A 16,949-nucleotide genomic window follows, 5' to 3' on the forward strand; every position below is an offset into this window, starting at 1 on the left:
AACAACCTATTTATCACAAACAATTTTTCAAAAATCCTTTGAATAAACCAAAAACATTGAAACATGCACTAAAATCCATAAACAAGAGAGGAACTCAAAACAAATTAGACTTTATATGAGAGAAAAGAGTTTTTAAACAAAGATCATTAATCAAGAAATCATATATAATTTTTAAAAGTTAGTTCATAGGTCAATCATGAAATACTTATGTAAACATCATAAATCCCACATAATTGAAAATAATTTTAAAAAAAAAACATAAATTACTATTTATATGTGATGAGTAATCGATAAACATATAAACAAGAATTATATATTTGAATAGCAAACAAGTTTACTAAATTTAAAAGGAGATATTTTAAAAAATTTTAACATGCGAAATGTGAAAAGAAGTGATTCAACTATTATAAACACTACATATGCAAAAATTAGTTTCATAATGCATAATATGTTAAGAAAATAGATACATACCGAAAACTTAAGAAAAAGAGAAGGACAATGAATACTTCACCATTTTTTGATCAACACGCTTTCCGTTGCATCAAAGAACAACCCCATCGTAACCTTGCTCCGATACCATGTTAGAAAGTGGCTTTGAATACTTTAGGTTCGATAATGAACCCATACACATGCACATGAAGTGCGAATATACCCACTCAAGGGAACAACACAAGCACATCATGTGCTAATACATAAACCCATAAAAGGGGTAAATATGACTTAAAGTCATAAGTTGAATATTATTGAAGAAAAAGGAAGAAGAGGGCAAAAACCCTATACAATGGAGCATAAGCTCCTCCAAGGAGTTAAGAATACAAAGGGGCAAACCCCTATTTATAAGCACAAAAGGGACCACCTTGGGGGCTCCCAAAGGAGATGTTGGAGAGCCCCCAACGCTCACATTTGTGACCATTGGGGGCTCCCAACGTCTCTATTGGGAGGCCCCCAATATGGTACGAATACGAAAATTAAAAAATAAAAAACAGAAAATTAAAGGAAATATTACAATGCATATTCCAATTGGAATATGCGTAAAATGACAAATTACAAGAATACCCTTGAAGGTATTTTAGGAAGATAAAATATATATTTATATATATATATATATATAAATAGAGATACGTATACATATATATATATATGTATACGTATCTTTATATATATATATATATATATATATAAATATATATATGTACATTTAAGGATTATATTTCAACATATATGTGTACGAGTACACATATTTTAACAATATTCTGTCTTGCTCTTACTCAACTTAAAACCTCTTGCTTCCAATGTCAGTCTCCATAATTCTAACTTAGCATTAACCTCAGCTCTAGACTCATCAATCAAAACAATATCATCAGCAAACAACATACACCATGGCATATTTTCTTGAATTGATCTCATAAGCTCATCCATCACTATAGCAAATAGGAAAGGGTTTAAAGCAAATCCTTGATGTAACCCAACCGTTATAGGAAAATTGGTTGTCACCCCTCCACAAGTGCGGACATTGGTTACTACTCCTTCATACATATCTTTAATTATACTAATGTACTTGAGAGAAACACCTTTCTTCATTATTGTCCACCAGAGAACGTCCCTAGGTACTCTATCGTATGCCTTCTCCAAATCAATAAAAAACATATGCAAATCTTTGTTCCTCTCTCTATTTCTCTCAATAAGTTGTCTAAGAAGATGTATAGCTTCCATAGTTGATCTTCCAGGCATAAAACCGAATTGGTTCTCCGATATCATGACAATCTTCCTCAACCTAGACTCAATCACCCTCTCCCAAAGTTTCATAGTATGACTCATGAGTTTTATACCACGATAGTTTGTGCAATCTTGTATATCACCCTTATTCTTATATAGAGGCACCAAAGTACTCTTCCTTCACTCATTAGGCATCTTATTTGTCCGCCAAATCTTGTTAAAAAGATTTGTCAACCATTTTAAACCTTTCTCTCCCAAGCACTTCCAAGCCTCGATAGGTATACCATCTGGGCCAACTGCCCTTCTTCATTTTCTTCAAAGCCTCTACAATTTCTTTCTTTTAAATCTTGCGCATGAAGTCACGATTCATCTCATGAAAAGGAATGGAGAAGTTTCAAAGATCTTGAGCATGACTTTCATTAAATAGCTTATCAAAATAATCTTTCCATCTCTCCATAATCTCCTCATCTTTGACTAAAACCCTTTGCGTTTCATCTATGATACATCTAACCATACCCAGATCCCTCGATTTCTTATCTCTCATCTTTGCAAGCCTATAAATATCCTTATCGCCCTCTTTGGTATCCAACTTGTCATAAACCTCTTTATATACCTTATCCCTCGTGTTCCGAACTACTTTTTTAGCTTCCTTCTTTGCTATCATATACTTCTCCAAATTCTCATTATCACGACTCTTATTTAGATTTCTATAGCACTCTCTTTTAACCTTAATAGCTAATTTGACATCCTCGTTCCACCATGATGTATCATTACCTAGCGGTGCACCGCCTTTAGACTCACCCAATACCTCCTTAGCCACCTTTCTCATGCCACCCGCTATCTTATTCCACATTGATTCTGAATCATCCTCGAGACACCAATCAGCTTCCTTAACTACCTGCTCTACAAACATTTCTTGTTTAGCTCCTTTCAGTGCCCACCACTTAATTCTAGGATCTATCCTATGTCTATCCCCTTTGCGGCATTGTCTAATTCTAAGATCTAAAATTAAGACTCTATGTTGTGTAGCTACACTTTCTCCCGGTATAACCTTACAATCGATGCAGCAACTCCTATCTCTCTTTCTAAGTAGGAAAAAATCTATCTGACTCGTATTAACCCCACTTTTAAATGTTACTAGGTAAGACTCCCTCTTCCTAAACCAAGTGTTTGCTAAGATCATATCATAGGACAAACAAAAATCTAAAATCCTTTCTCCACTTTCGTTTTTTTCTCGTATACCATAGCCTCCATGGATACTCTCAAATCCATCCCTACTAATGCCTACATGCCCATTAAGGTCACCGCCGATGAAAAGCCTTTCTCCATAAGATATCCCTTGTACTACTCCATCTAAATCTTCCAAAAATTGACGCTTAATGGAATCATCTAAACCTACTTGAGGTGCATAAACACTAATAATATTAATAATATCCATACCTAATACTAATTTAATAAGTAAAATCCTATCACCCTTCCTACGGACCTCAACTACATTATCTATAAACTCACGACTCATAACAATCCCTACTCTATTCCTATTCTTATTTATTCCTGTATATCAAATCTTATATCCCCAAGGTTCTATCACTTTTGCTTTCTCACCTACCCATTTGGTCTCTTGTAGGCATAAAATATCAATCTTTCTCCTACGCATAACATCTACTAACTCTACCAACTTACCAGTTAAAGACCCTATGTTCCAAGTGGCTAACCTAATTTTATGGTCTTGGACTAACTTCTTTACCCCCACCCGTCCAACAAAGTGAGGGAACCCTTGCCTATTTGACACCACACCCGGGCGTCGGTGTGACGCGTCGCTTCCGGGCGACGACCTAGCAACCCTTGCCCATTTATCACTGCCTCCGAGCCTATAGAGTACAGCACGTCGCTCAGTAGAGAACGCCCCAACGAAATTCTCATATTGGCTCATAGAGATTTAATGAGTAAATTGGCTAAAATTTTAAATCAACATATTATTAAAAATAGTTAAAGCAATAATAATTACAGTGCGTATATATTTCGATGTGAGGAGAAAATTAGCTACGATTTGAATTATAAAAAATCCAGCTATGTTTTTCGTAATTAACCCATATACATATATAGGGTTTATCTAATATTAAACTAGTTGTACTTAACATTAGCTGCATCCAATGGATTGGAATAAACAAAATACCCTCAAAAGCAATGGTATTCTTGAAAGTATATGATCACTTTTTAGGTTAAAAGGTAACTTTCATTTTCAAATTCAAATTTGTAAAGTATATTATTTTACTTTTTGGAAAAGGTGTTTGATTTTTTGCTTCCTTGCAAATTAAAACTCACATTGCCCAAAAAAACGATTATGAATTTTCAAAAATGACATTGCTTTTATGGGTATTTTAGTCATTTCAATCAGTTGAATGTAACTAATATTAACACAACTAGCTTAATGTCATATAATATATATATATGAGAACTACCGTTTGAACCACGATTTTCATAGACTTTTTGTTCTTTTCTCTTAAATCTAAATGTACGGATGTTATCTACATGCTTAGTTTTACAAGGACCAGCTCTTGGATCATTCGGTTACGATGCACAAACAAGATTTTTTAAGGCTTTAAAATCAATGCTCATAATCTTCATAAATATTGAAGCATAAAAAATGTATTTTTTTCATTGAAAATACACGACCCAACAGTTTATTCCTAGCAAATTCACCATGCCCAATGCATCTACAAGGTTGGATTTGCAAAAAAAGTGTTGGAAATGCTCAGTTCACACGGTAGTTCTCATAATATTCATAAATATTGAATCATTTAAAAAATGCATTATTTCATCAAAAAATACACGATCCAACAGTTGATTCCTAGCAAATTCACCATGCCAAATGCATCTACATGGTTGGATTTGTAAAAAAAAAAGTGTTGGAAATGCCCAGTTCACATTGGTAGTTCTCATATTCTAGACTATATATATACTCGGGATTATATTAGGTGTTAATGAAGGTAAGGAACTATTGAGCTAGAAATCATAGATGCAAGGTGTATCGGCTCAATCTTAGCACACAGATGCGTTCAAGAGGTTTGTTTACTAAGAATTGGCCCTTGGATCATGTTTTTTCAATGTAAAAATATGATTTCTTGAGTTGCAAAATTTTGGTACATTGTGGGCCGTTGATTTTTGAAGCCATTAAAAATCTTGCTTACATGTCATAATCACATGATTCAAAACCCATTTTTTAGTAAACAAATATGGTAGATCACATCTATAAGGTCTGATCTACAAAAAAAATATGAAATAAAGGTTATTTCTACTCAATAATTCCCTACCTGCATTAGTACCAAATATTTACCCTATATGTATATATACATAGAGAGAGAGAGTAGAGTGTAGGTGCTTAATGATATGTGCTTAATGGGTTTTTCTGCTCTTTCAGTGTTTTTGTCGACAGTTCTGACCCCATAAATGTGTTGGGCATGGTCGATTTAAAGGAATCCACACTCGGATCATGTGTTTTTGATGAAAAAATTTATATTTGGAGCCTCAAAAATTTACAAAGATTTTGGACCGTTGATTTTTTGAACCTTATAAAAACCCACCCATGTGTCGGAATCGAACACTTCAAGAGCCGATCCCTATAAAACCAAATACATAGATCACATCTGTACGGTCAGAATTTAAAAAAAAACTGAAAAACCCATTAAGCACGTAACATTAAGCACCTCTCTCTCTCTCTCTCTCTCTCTCTCTCTCTCTCTCTCTCTCTCTATATATATATATATATATATATATATATATATATATAGTTTAATCTAACATTAAACTAGTTGTATTTAACATTAGACGGCTTCAACTTATTAAAATGACTAAAATATCCTTAAAAGAATGGCATTTTTTGAAATGCATGGTCACTTTTATGAATTTTATTAAAAGACAAGCTGGACTACTCTTGTCTCTAAACATAAGTGCATAACCTGACCATTAGAGAATCTAGTTCTGACTTCTGGCCTAAACCAAACCTGACGAATGTGGAAGCTATCTGGTTAGAGTTAAAATATATCAATACAAGGTACTAAAACAGATTGGTAGAGGGGGTTTTAGTTTTGCTGTTTTTGTGACATAGTTATTTATATATTTTTTATTTCAAAAGGTATGTGTTGAAGAAAATTCATCTTGCTCATCAAGTTCATTGCTATCAAAGGTCAATCACGAAGAAGTGGATTCTTCTTTTACTAAGAACATCTCTTGGCTTGTTTAAGATTTGAAGTTGATGTGTCAGTATACTAAGAAATGATGTGCTACAGAAGCTGATCTACCAAAGCACCTAGCAAGACCACTCCTTTTCTACCTGGATGAAATGGCTCAGCTCTAAGTGTGATTTTTTTGGAAAGAAGTGAGGAGGAAAGGAGAATAGAAGAGGGGCATCAGCCGTGAAAAGCAATAGAAGACATCAACCAGGTCTCCTGTTGTGTGTGGTATTAATACATATTATATAATAGGGTTCTGGCTAGTTTTTGAAAATACCCTTATTCAGATAAAATATCATAATACTGCAGTTATGACAATACAGCATGTATACAACAACAACTACGCCTTCATCCCAAAACAATTGGGGTCGGCGATATGAACCAAAAAAGAAAATCATTTTGGGTCTTCCACATGAATCCTTCTCCTCCAATCATTTCTATCCAATGCCATGTCCTCGGTGAGGTTCAAAGCATTCATATCCTTTCCTATCACCTCCATCCATGTCTTCCTAGGCCTACCCCGACCTCTTTTAACTAATATATTACAATACAGCATGTATACAAAAAAAAATATTACAAAAACTATCTTTATCATATCGTCTAACAGCCCCCCTCAGGGTCACCATGGACAGCTTGTCCTTTAAAAACGAACATTGATGCACTGATATGGTCTTGATAAAATGATTGGCACTTTGGCTTCACCAGAATTAAATTTGATCACAAGTTCTTGAGTTCTAAAGTCTTTAAGTTTCACTAGCAAAAAGAAAAGTGTTTGTTCAATTCAATGTGCTTAGCTTTGTTGTGATGAACTGCATTAACCAATATGGCTACAGAACTCTTATTATCATAAATTCATAATATAAAAATAGTCAATAATAGGCTGTCCTAACGTAGTGAGCAAATGACAAATCCATAATATCTCTGCAATTGTGGCAGCCATGGCCCAGTACTTTGTTTCAGTGTTAGACCTAGCAGTTGTCTGCTGATGCTTGCTGCTCCATAAGATTAAGTGCTAACCCAAGAAAACACAATTTCCAATTTACAATAGTAGCTTCTGTTGCAATAACACATTTATAATCTGGATCCATCAAATTGATCTTAAAGGTGTAGCTTTGATATACTTGAAACCTACTTAGATTTTTTATTTGGTGTCGCTATCCTATCAATAACTTATTTTATTAATAACTTTTACTTAGTTGCTCAGTTTATCTCACATTTTACTTATCTACAAGCCATTAGTCAATGTGCAATAGCTGCTTTTATAGAATTACAAGTTTTACAAACATATTTCCTAATAAAATTATATATGAGTTTGTGGTACGCCTAAGAATCAAGGCAATCCTAGCATTACCTGCATGACAGCCATCAACATCAATACTGGCAACTTATCAAGAGAGCATAGAAAAGCAGGTTCACATATTCAAGAAATGCAGTTTGGGTAATATTGGAAAGCACCAAATATTAAATCCCTTATGCCAAGCTTAACCCCCCAAACTCACGGTAACTCACATGCAAGTAAGCTGGAAGATAACTTATCAAATAGGTAAAAACTTGCAAAACATGTTACATTTACATATGCTTGATCAAAAAATGGATTTTGGGGCTCCAGCTAGACACCCCAGAATCACTTTTCTCATAATTTTGGGCATTTTTAGAAAAGAGCAATTCTGGAAAAAGAAACTCAATAGGGTTATTTTTAATATAATTTTATGAAAAAATCATGATAGGTGTGATGTGTTTAAGATACCAGATGTCCATGGAAAGAACATCTATCAATTCATAATTGAATCTTCTTCTTTATATTTTTCCTTAAAAAAATGATCGAAGGAAAAAGAGTAGATACCAGAAAGGGCACATGAACTCCCAAAGAATCAGAATAGCATCAAAGTACTACACAAAAAACTTACCAAACTCAAGATTATATAGAACTTAAAATTAAAAGAGAAGGTGACATGTTTTTCATGAAAGAGCAACTCACTGGATTATTAAAGTTAGAATTTTCTATCATGGATGTCATTCCAACTGCATCAGTTGATTTCATCATAGATGAACAGGAATTTCTATTTATCTGAAGGCCACAATCCAATAGTCTAGGTTTCTTAGCAGCATGAGCAATGACCTCAGAAGAGAAAGTATTGATGATTTTATGCATCTCCTGTTTGAAAAGAAAAGATATACATATCAAAGAATAAATTTTCTACTATAGTTTCATCTTTAACTTAAGCAATATGTCTCGAAATGAAATGGAACCTGTCCGTCATTGCCTCCTTGCCTTGCGTCAATTGCGGTATTTGAAATAGGAATTTTCTTGTTCTTATAAGCTATCTTACCACAATCTGTGCATGCAGCCAGCCCTGAATCTTTCAAAGCAATATTATCCTGATCATGCCTTTTATATCTCAATATAGGTTTTACAGCAGATATCAACAAGGACATTTGACCCTCAGATTGAATTACGCTGTGAGACTGATGACATTCTGCATGCTTGTTCTCTTCTGCATTAAGAATTGACCCTTTACAATCAAGCAATAGTGATCCACCATTCATGTTTTCATGGATATCAACCTTAACTACACCAGAATCCCCATTAGTTGGTATTTTTTCCTTCATTTTTGAACCAAAATTACGTTGCCTTAGTTCACTTTCTTTTGTAGCAATTCTCTGGCGTAAGCTTTCTAACTCATTATCATTTGACTTCATACCACTAGAAACATATTCTGGGCTTGCGGAAACCTTATTAGGCATGCCATGCCCTTGGGACTGAGGTGCCCACTCAGTAGAATTTCTCAATCCTTTAGGATTGGCTCCATGAACTCTCACCATAGTTGAAGTCATCATATTAGGAACTCTCTTTTGATGTGATGTAGATGTTTTCACCTGCTGCAACACCACTGCTTGTCTATTCCGATCTCGTTGGAACGAATCAATCTTATCATTCTCTTGGAGCTCATCAGAGTCACTTCCACTGTCATTGTCAGAAAATCTTATCACTAGATTATCATTATTTCTTGATGCCATAGACCTGCCATGAGATTGATGAATGGTTGATCTATACGGAATCAGATTTGATTCAGAGCGCCACTGATAACTTTGTGGCATAGATCTACTGATAGACGCCCTCTTCTGCATGTCGATTGAGCATGAAGGACCATTCATAGGAACATATTTTCCTGTGAATGCATGGACGAATCAATCCAAAACTTGACTTTCTAGTTTGGAGTTACAGCATACATGAAAACTTAAGGACATACACTTTGCAGGACTAAAACAAAAGATTGCCTTGGGCTGCTTTAATGCAACAAAAACTTGGGAAGCTGTAAGAAATGAAGGACAATGACATACAGGCTACACAGACAAGAAATTTTTCTAATGTAGAAGCAGTGAAAATAATAAGAAATATAGACACATTTACTCGCCAAAAAATAGAGCTGCATGATTGGTAGAAAGCTCAGAGACCAGCACAAGAAAAGAGAACTGCACTAAATGACATAGGTATCAATATACTTCATGATGATGAGATGTAATCCACAACAGATGCAGATGCAAATGCAAATGATAAGATAAGATGGGCCATGCAGTCATCTGGGAAAAAGTGTCTCCCAAAACTTACACCGAAATGATGCAGACACATCTTTGATCAGTTGGAGTTTGTGGAAGTTCAAGATTGATTATATATTCTTTCGAAATAATTGATCATGTTTCCCCTAGGGGTTCTCTTAGCTTGTAAGGTTACATTTCCTTCAAACAATGTACAATACTCTACAGAAGCCCTTATAACCATCAATGTCATCCAAAGTTGTCTTCCACAAGCAGATTTTAAAATCTTCCATCATAAAGTTAACTCAAAATGTGAGTATCGAGTGATAAGAGAAGTGGTTGATTCATAAAGAAAAAATGTGAACAATAACAAATCATAGAATGCCCTCAGAACATAAAGGGAAATGGAAAGTGTTATGAAAACATAATGTTAATTTGAAGAGATTGAAAGGGAACTATGAAACAAGCATGGTTGGCAAGTCTTCAAAGAGTATGAAGTTCAAGCTCAAGTACAGCCTTAGAAATCACTTTGAGGCTTTTCTTAACTGTGCTCTAATGTTTGTACCTACGCTTGTTGGTAGTGCTTTGCAGAATTCTCTTGAAGGCTATGCCACATGGATCCTTAGCATGTGTATCCCATGTTGACACGACACAATATGGATGCAGTCAACACTGAGCCATTAACTTTATCTATTATATGATCTTGATTACTTATTTTGTATTCACGTGTTCACTTTCTCTTAAAATTTGTCATTAATTGCATTACATTTCAATTCCAACTTAGTTTTATTATTTGATTGTCTTGATTAGAGTGATTTAGAATTGTTGTCATATGTGTGTTTTTTTCTAGCTAGTACTAGTGTTGCAGCCTCCATATGATGCCCGTACAAAATGCCAATCGGTTGCACCAAATTGGGCTTCTTGGGAGTCAACAAGGAGTGCATGAGCTCACGGCCAAGCTCTCGAGAAGGATCGACCTGGCACACTTGCACCGAGGGACATGTCATGGGAAGTCCAGCCTATGCAATGGCGTTCCAAGGGCCTCCCGAGTGTTGTTGCTAAAGGAGAGGAAGCCTACAACCTGCCAGGGTACTCAAACGAGTACGCTCTCACAAAAGGAGGTGTCTGGCTGCTGCAAAGCCCAACCAAGTAGGCTGAGGAACTGAGTGTAGAGGGTCAGCTAAGGGGCTCACAAAGAGACAGGCTTTGGTTGGGCATGCACAAGAGGGCCCCTTGTGGCGTGCGTGCGAGGTTGCTGTTGTGGTGTGCGCTGAAGTGTGCACACTGAAGGATGCTGAAGGGTGTGTGCACACTGAAGGATGCTGAAGGGTGTGCGCACATGGTTGAAACACGCACCGCAGGATGGTGTGTGGCAGGGACACGGGAACTGAAGCAAGGGCGCACATGGTGGTCACAAAGCATGTGCTAACGACAAGGGCGTGGCAGCAGGCTGAGATGCTTGCACCACATGGAAGGTTGTCACAGGACATCACATGTAGGGGGTCATGGCACTTGGCATCGATGCAAGGTGTGTGGCCACAGTGGTGCGCGTGATGATGCATGTGTAGGCAGGAAGAGGCGCATCCAGGGTGGGCTTCGGTGCACACGGTGATAGCCAATGACAGAGGACCTCGTGATGGTCATGCGCATGTGCAAAGGCACTCGGGAGTGTGTGGTGATAAAAGGCTGAAGGTGATAAGCTGCGGCAAGCTCTGTTGAGCAGAAAGCTGGTTTGTGGCCCCAAATTCAGTTGATTGGTCGAAAATCTCCCTGACATAGGGGGTCCAACACGGGCCTCTTTCAAACCGGAGAACGATCAAACGAGAGACTGCCGCCGAGAGGTTGTCGGCAACGTCCAGCAGAAGACGGTCGGCTCACGATTTCCTGAGCAACAGGGGCATCACCAACCAATGAAGATGTTGGGACGATCAACCCTAGGCTCAATGGGGGTTTTAGGCATATGAAGGGAATACTAGAGAGTCTCCCTCACGTAGCAATTACAACCCATGCACAGAGGTTCACCGGGGATTGCAGAAGCAAGCCGACAGTAAGGCAACTCGCTTGAGCGACCAGGAGAGGTTGGGAATGCCTGTCGGCTCGACCAACCATTTCCTAGGCGACTTAGCAGGGCTCAGATTGATAGGGGGAGATGGAAGAGGTCTAAACTATAGAATTGCAGGGAATTGCAAGAAATGGAACTCTGTTGGGTGGTGGTTACCTCTAAAACAGAGGACAGGCAATCGGTTACGCCAACCGAGTGCAGTGTGTAGCAATTAGAAGATCTGAAAGTGTTTGATACTTTTCTCCTACATCCGCACAAGCAGAGAGGTGCCTCTTAGCTTGGGGATGCCCACGAACCACTTGAGTTGAATGGTGAGTCACCTGAAATGATAGAGACTGGCCGGAGAACCACACCGGGGAGACTCTTGGTCATAACACAATGAAGAACCACGTCCAAGTGCATGCAATTGGAGCCGCCAAGGGCTCACAGAGAGAAATGAAGAAGAAGAAGAAGAAGAGAAGAGAGAAGAGAGAGAGAGAGACTAGAGCTACATGTTTTCCAAATTAAGCCTATCCACATGGCCAAGTAGCATCCTTATATAAGCATCCTACATGGACTTAGGATGAAGTACCATTCTAATTCCAAAAGCCCAAGTACCCACTACAACCATTGACTAACTAAAAGATAAAACTTAAAAAAGACAAACTATGAACCACCTAAGTTCAAAACAAGATAAACTCAAATGCCACTTAGGCAAAAACAAGACAAAAGAGAGAGACCACCTAAGCATGACTAAAGTCAAAATTTGAGGCCTCATGCTCTAAGCCAAGGCTTCAAAGGCCGAGCACACTCGGCTAGCTCATGCGGCAAAGTGTGCCTCATACTAGTGGAGTAACAACACCAGTGTCACTAGCCAATCACTGGATAATACACACGCACACACCACAACACCCCCCCCCCCCCACACACACACACACATCTTGAAAATCACCTTTTGTCTTTTCCTTGATCCTGCTTTAAGTATCCAAAAATCTAAAATGGTTTATTATTTTCTTATTCTCGTTTTCATTTCTTAAGAAGAATTTATGTTAATCACATATATTAGTTGGTGAATTTCAAGGTTACTTCCAAACACCATTGACTGGATTTCTGATATACTCGAGGAATGAATCTCATCTTTCAATTTGATGGTGATGGTTCTTGTCCATGGTGATTCCTAAATCCTGATCATCAATTCACAAAGCCTAATAGTAATAGTAATAGTAATAACAGGTTGACAATGCCCTTAGACAGTTCTTCAGGATCTTGAAGGGGTTTAGGAATTCATCATTGTCAAACTCAGCAATGAAAGGTCACCAGATTTCAGGACCACAGTTTGGGTAATGTTTCTTACCTCTGCCTTCCAATTTTTTATGTTTGGCTGTAGATTATTCTTGCTTCAGATTTTCTAAAAGTCATGTCTTTTGGCTTTCAGCAAGCCCCTAGAACCCTGTATTTGATGAATAGTGTCAACTCGTATTGATAGACGATGTCTTCATTGGAGATCAATGAGTCTACTTCAACTTTTTTTGACAGAATTCTTCAACTAAATAACATTATATCATGAATTACTCTTAGAGCGGAGTTCCGATGGTGACCATATGGCTGTTGGCCATCTTCTGCTCTTTCTTTTATCTAGTTGATCAATCTTCATAAGCTACTTCCTGGGAAGAATCTACAACTAGAATGCATCAGCTAGTGAGCATTTGGATCATGTAGCTGCAGCAGGTTGAGCTGATTAGTCACTTAAAAAAGTTCTGATATATTTGGTTCAGTATTGCCTTTCACCAGCTCTCAGTTCAATGATGCAATTCAACCACCTCAGCCTAGTGCTTGCTGCTCAATGTCATTGTTTTTACTCAAGATGCCACAATGTGGACTGCTCGACTCATAATGTTTGGTGTCTGCCTACACATATATCTGATATAAGCACTAGGATATTCCAAAGGGAGTCCTTGAGAGTGCTGCAGATTCACCCACATATTTGGCATGATCTCAAGCTTAAAAATTAAAAGCTCGAATTGAGAGATTTATTTCTCATCTCTTCTAGGCCCTTCTCTTCGCTGAAATATATCATTAATTTCTACTTCCTTCTACATGAATAACATTTGTATTTTTCTTTACTATTCTACCTCAGAAAAAGAGAGAAAAATAAATGTCTCAACTAAACCAGATCCATTTTTAATGTTTCCAGAAACTTAGCCATATTTTAAGTATTTTTGCATTTTAACTTCATGGTTAGTTCTACTGCCTCTCTTACACTAGATATCTTCCAAAACCACACAGCCATTCTACTTTCCTCAAAGTTTCAAACAGGAAGTCTACACACATTAAATCAGCCAATGTGGTTGAATTTGTTCCCTAAACTTGAGACTGTGGCAAGAACACAAACAAATTCTACAATATATAAAAGCAGAAATGAGGGTAGTCATGACACAAGGTTACTGCCTTCACAACCAAAAAAATCACAGCAATTCACAAGATACTGTAAGAAGAGGAAGCTTACAAACGAAACTTCAAAAGGAAGCTCACAAAAGATCTTTCGTAATCAACACAATGGTTCATACAACACACTCAGACCAACCAAAATATTCAAAAGAATGCACACACAAAAGAGAAAAATCTATCTCATTAAAGTGGGATTTAGCCCACACAAAAAGTGCTTTTACAATGGGGAAATAGCCCCATATTTATAGAGTGAAAAGAGAGAGCTAGAAGGGAGTCATTGAGCTCCCAACGGCTCTAACGACTCCTTTAGTACATATTGCTTTTTGACTTGGTCAAAAAGTAACATGTCTAAAAAGGTCCTAATTCTAAAAGTAAAAACCTAATTCTAACTGATATCTAACTAAACTAAAAAAGCTAACTAAAACTAAAGATATTACATATTTTAACGTGCATGTAATTTACTTGTTTGTCTCATTACAAAAGAAATGGTTACAAACCCCTATAAAAGCGGGGACCTATGTCACATGCGTGCGGGTACGGGTGCGGGTGTGGGTTGGACACGAGTGCGGCCCAATTTCAAAAATTTTGGACACGGGGACACGGCTATATATATATATATATATCCAGTGTGTGCATATATGTGGATATTGTCCTCTAAAGTTTGGCACCAGCATGAGTGTTTTTACAAACTTTGCAAATTGTACTTTTTCCCTTGCAGAAAGGGGGACCGGGGGCTCCCCCCTGGCGCGGGTCCCGCTGATGGGGGTCGGGGGGCAGCGCCCCCTGGAAATTTTTTTTTCTGAGGCTTATGTTTGAGACTCATGCTATATATATTTTTTTAAAAAGATCATTTTTTTGTTTTTTGCCCTAAAAATGGACATTTTTGGACTCGGTCAATGTTGACCGAGTCCAAAACGAGGATGGACTCGGCCTCGATTCGTTGACCGAGTCTGACTCATCGTTGACCGAGTCTGAGCCGTGTCCTAAGTCGCACCCATGTTGGGGCGTGTCGACTCAGGTGCGGCGCCTCCCTAGCAGAGTCCGTGTGACTTAGGCGGGGACCAATGTTGTGAACTGCGCGCCTCAAGGCGCAAAAAACATGTATCGCCTCAAGGCGAGGGCCTTTACTCCTTGAGGAGTGTTGTGTACCTCAAAGGTCATAAGGCGTACGCCTCATAGCGAGGCACACTTCAAGCTGAGGTGCATGCCTTAGGTTACTTTGGTTGACCCAAATTAGGGGAGGCTCGATGGTTTAGGGAATTCCCATCGTCCAGTGTTGTGAAAAGTGTTGAGGCGTAGCGAGGCGCTCCACCAAAATCTGAGGCGAGGCGTAAGCCTCGAGGCGCAAAGCGTAAGCCTCAAAAAAAATTTAATTGTACATAAATTATAGTTACTTCTTAGAATAATTAAAAACTCACTTTATAAGAGGAAACTCAACATATCACACTTTGAAAACTTTATGCAAATCAAGCTTCTTAAAAAGTGAAAAATATTGTTTTCCTAATATAAAAATGGATTCTCCTGATGTGGGAAATGTGTCTTTCATGCCAAAAGAATTGTACTTTAGTATTTTAATTGTATGTTTTTTACATTAAATTTATGCATGCAATGATTTTTTAAAGACAAGTTTTAAAATAATAAAGGCTTTAACTGCATTTTATGCATTCCTTACATTTATTTTCTATCACTACTGAATTTCCATTACTTTTCTTAAATGCTTCACACTTCACGTACATTCTTAGATTCTTGCTTCTCACTTTGCAAACAGCCTCATGCATTGACTTATTCCTATAGTAATAAAACAACGAAATGTAAGGATGTCAACGGGTCGGATCTAGGTTCGACTTAATCAGAACTGACCTAGTGGAATTCGGATTCAGGTATTAGATGTCGTCCATCTTGAGATCAACGGCATCCAGAAGTGCTCTAACGGAATACCGTGAGCACATTCTGACATGATCCCCTCTCGTCGGTGGGTCAGGATTGGGCCGTTGGGTGGCATGGACTCTAATTAAAATTGTGTCGGTTCGGTTCGGGTCGTCCCTGTGTCCCACAGTATAAGAGTGTGAAGAGGCAACTCGAACGTGCCAAAAACCTCAAATGAAAGAGGAAAAACGAGGAGCTGTGTTCCAGCTTTCCAGGCTCTCTCTCTCTCTCTCTTCTCTCTCTCTCTCTCAGATTACCAATATTCTTGCAAACAAATTAACATGAGTCTGTAAACCCCACTTTTGCTTTTTATCCGCTTCAATTTTGGCTATTCGTTCAGTGAGAGAAAGCAGTAATCTGTGCGTTGGTGCTGCTCCACTTGGGTTCTGATTGTTACAAACAATGAGAGGATGAGAAAATTAACAAGTGGGTTTTGAGATTCAACAATTCTATCACTAATAGCACATGAGATATAGCGTTGCTGAGAGACGAGAGAGGGCCTGAGTGAGAGACGAGCGAGATCTGAGAGAGCAGAGAGACAAACAGTGAATGAGGGTTTGAGGCGTGTACGCCTCACCTTGAGGCACGCCTCGCTCTGAGGCGTACGCCTCGGGGTATGTTGCGCCTCAAGGCACAAAGGCCCTCGCCTTGAGGCGAGGCGCACTTTTTGCGCCTTGAGGCGCGTTTTTAATAACACTGCCATCGTCTCTCTCTCTCTCTCTCTCTCTCTCTCTCTCTCTCTCTCTCTCTCTCTCTCTCTCTCTCTCTCTCTCTCTCTCTCTCTCTCCGCCGAAAGGAAGAAGAAGAAGGCACTCACCTAGGTACACACCTTTCTCTCTTTGTCTCTCGTTCTCTTATTCTCCATCTCTTCTTCTTTTGCTCTTCTCCTTCTATTCTTTCTTTTTATTTTTCTTCTTCCCTTCTTCTTCCCTCCTTCCTTTTCTTCTTTTGTTCTTTTTCTGTCCTCCATTTTTTTTCTTGCATTCTTATTCTCCTTTTTCCTTCTTTTGTTGTTATTCCCTTTTTTTGTTCTTCTTCTTTTCGCCTTC

At 38.1% G+C, this 16,949-nt stretch overlaps 1 protein-coding gene across 1 annotated transcript in view; it reads right to left on the reverse strand.

Moving 5' to 3' along the window:
* LOC149839762 (zinc finger C3H1 domain protein) overlaps positions 1–16,949 on the reverse strand; it is a 71,877-nt gene that overhangs the window by 46,586 nt on the left and 8,342 nt on the right. The window contains exons 3-4 of the mRNA XM_090002809.1: positions 8,199–9,118; positions 7,927–8,103 (exon numbers count right to left, since the gene is read on the reverse strand). Coding sequence (XP_089858935.1) covers positions 7,927–8,103; positions 8,199–9,118 — 1,097 coding nt within the window. The remainder of the gene's footprint in view (positions 1–7,926; positions 8,104–8,198; positions 9,119–16,949) is intronic.

The sequence above is a fragment of the Nuphar pumila genome, chromosome 4, assembly GCF_984573655.1.
Source record: "Nuphar pumila chromosome 4, dmNupPumi1.hap1.1, whole genome shotgun sequence".
In the NCBI taxonomy this organism is placed as follows: Eukaryota; Viridiplantae; Streptophyta; class Magnoliopsida; order Nymphaeales; family Nymphaeaceae; genus Nuphar; species Nuphar pumila.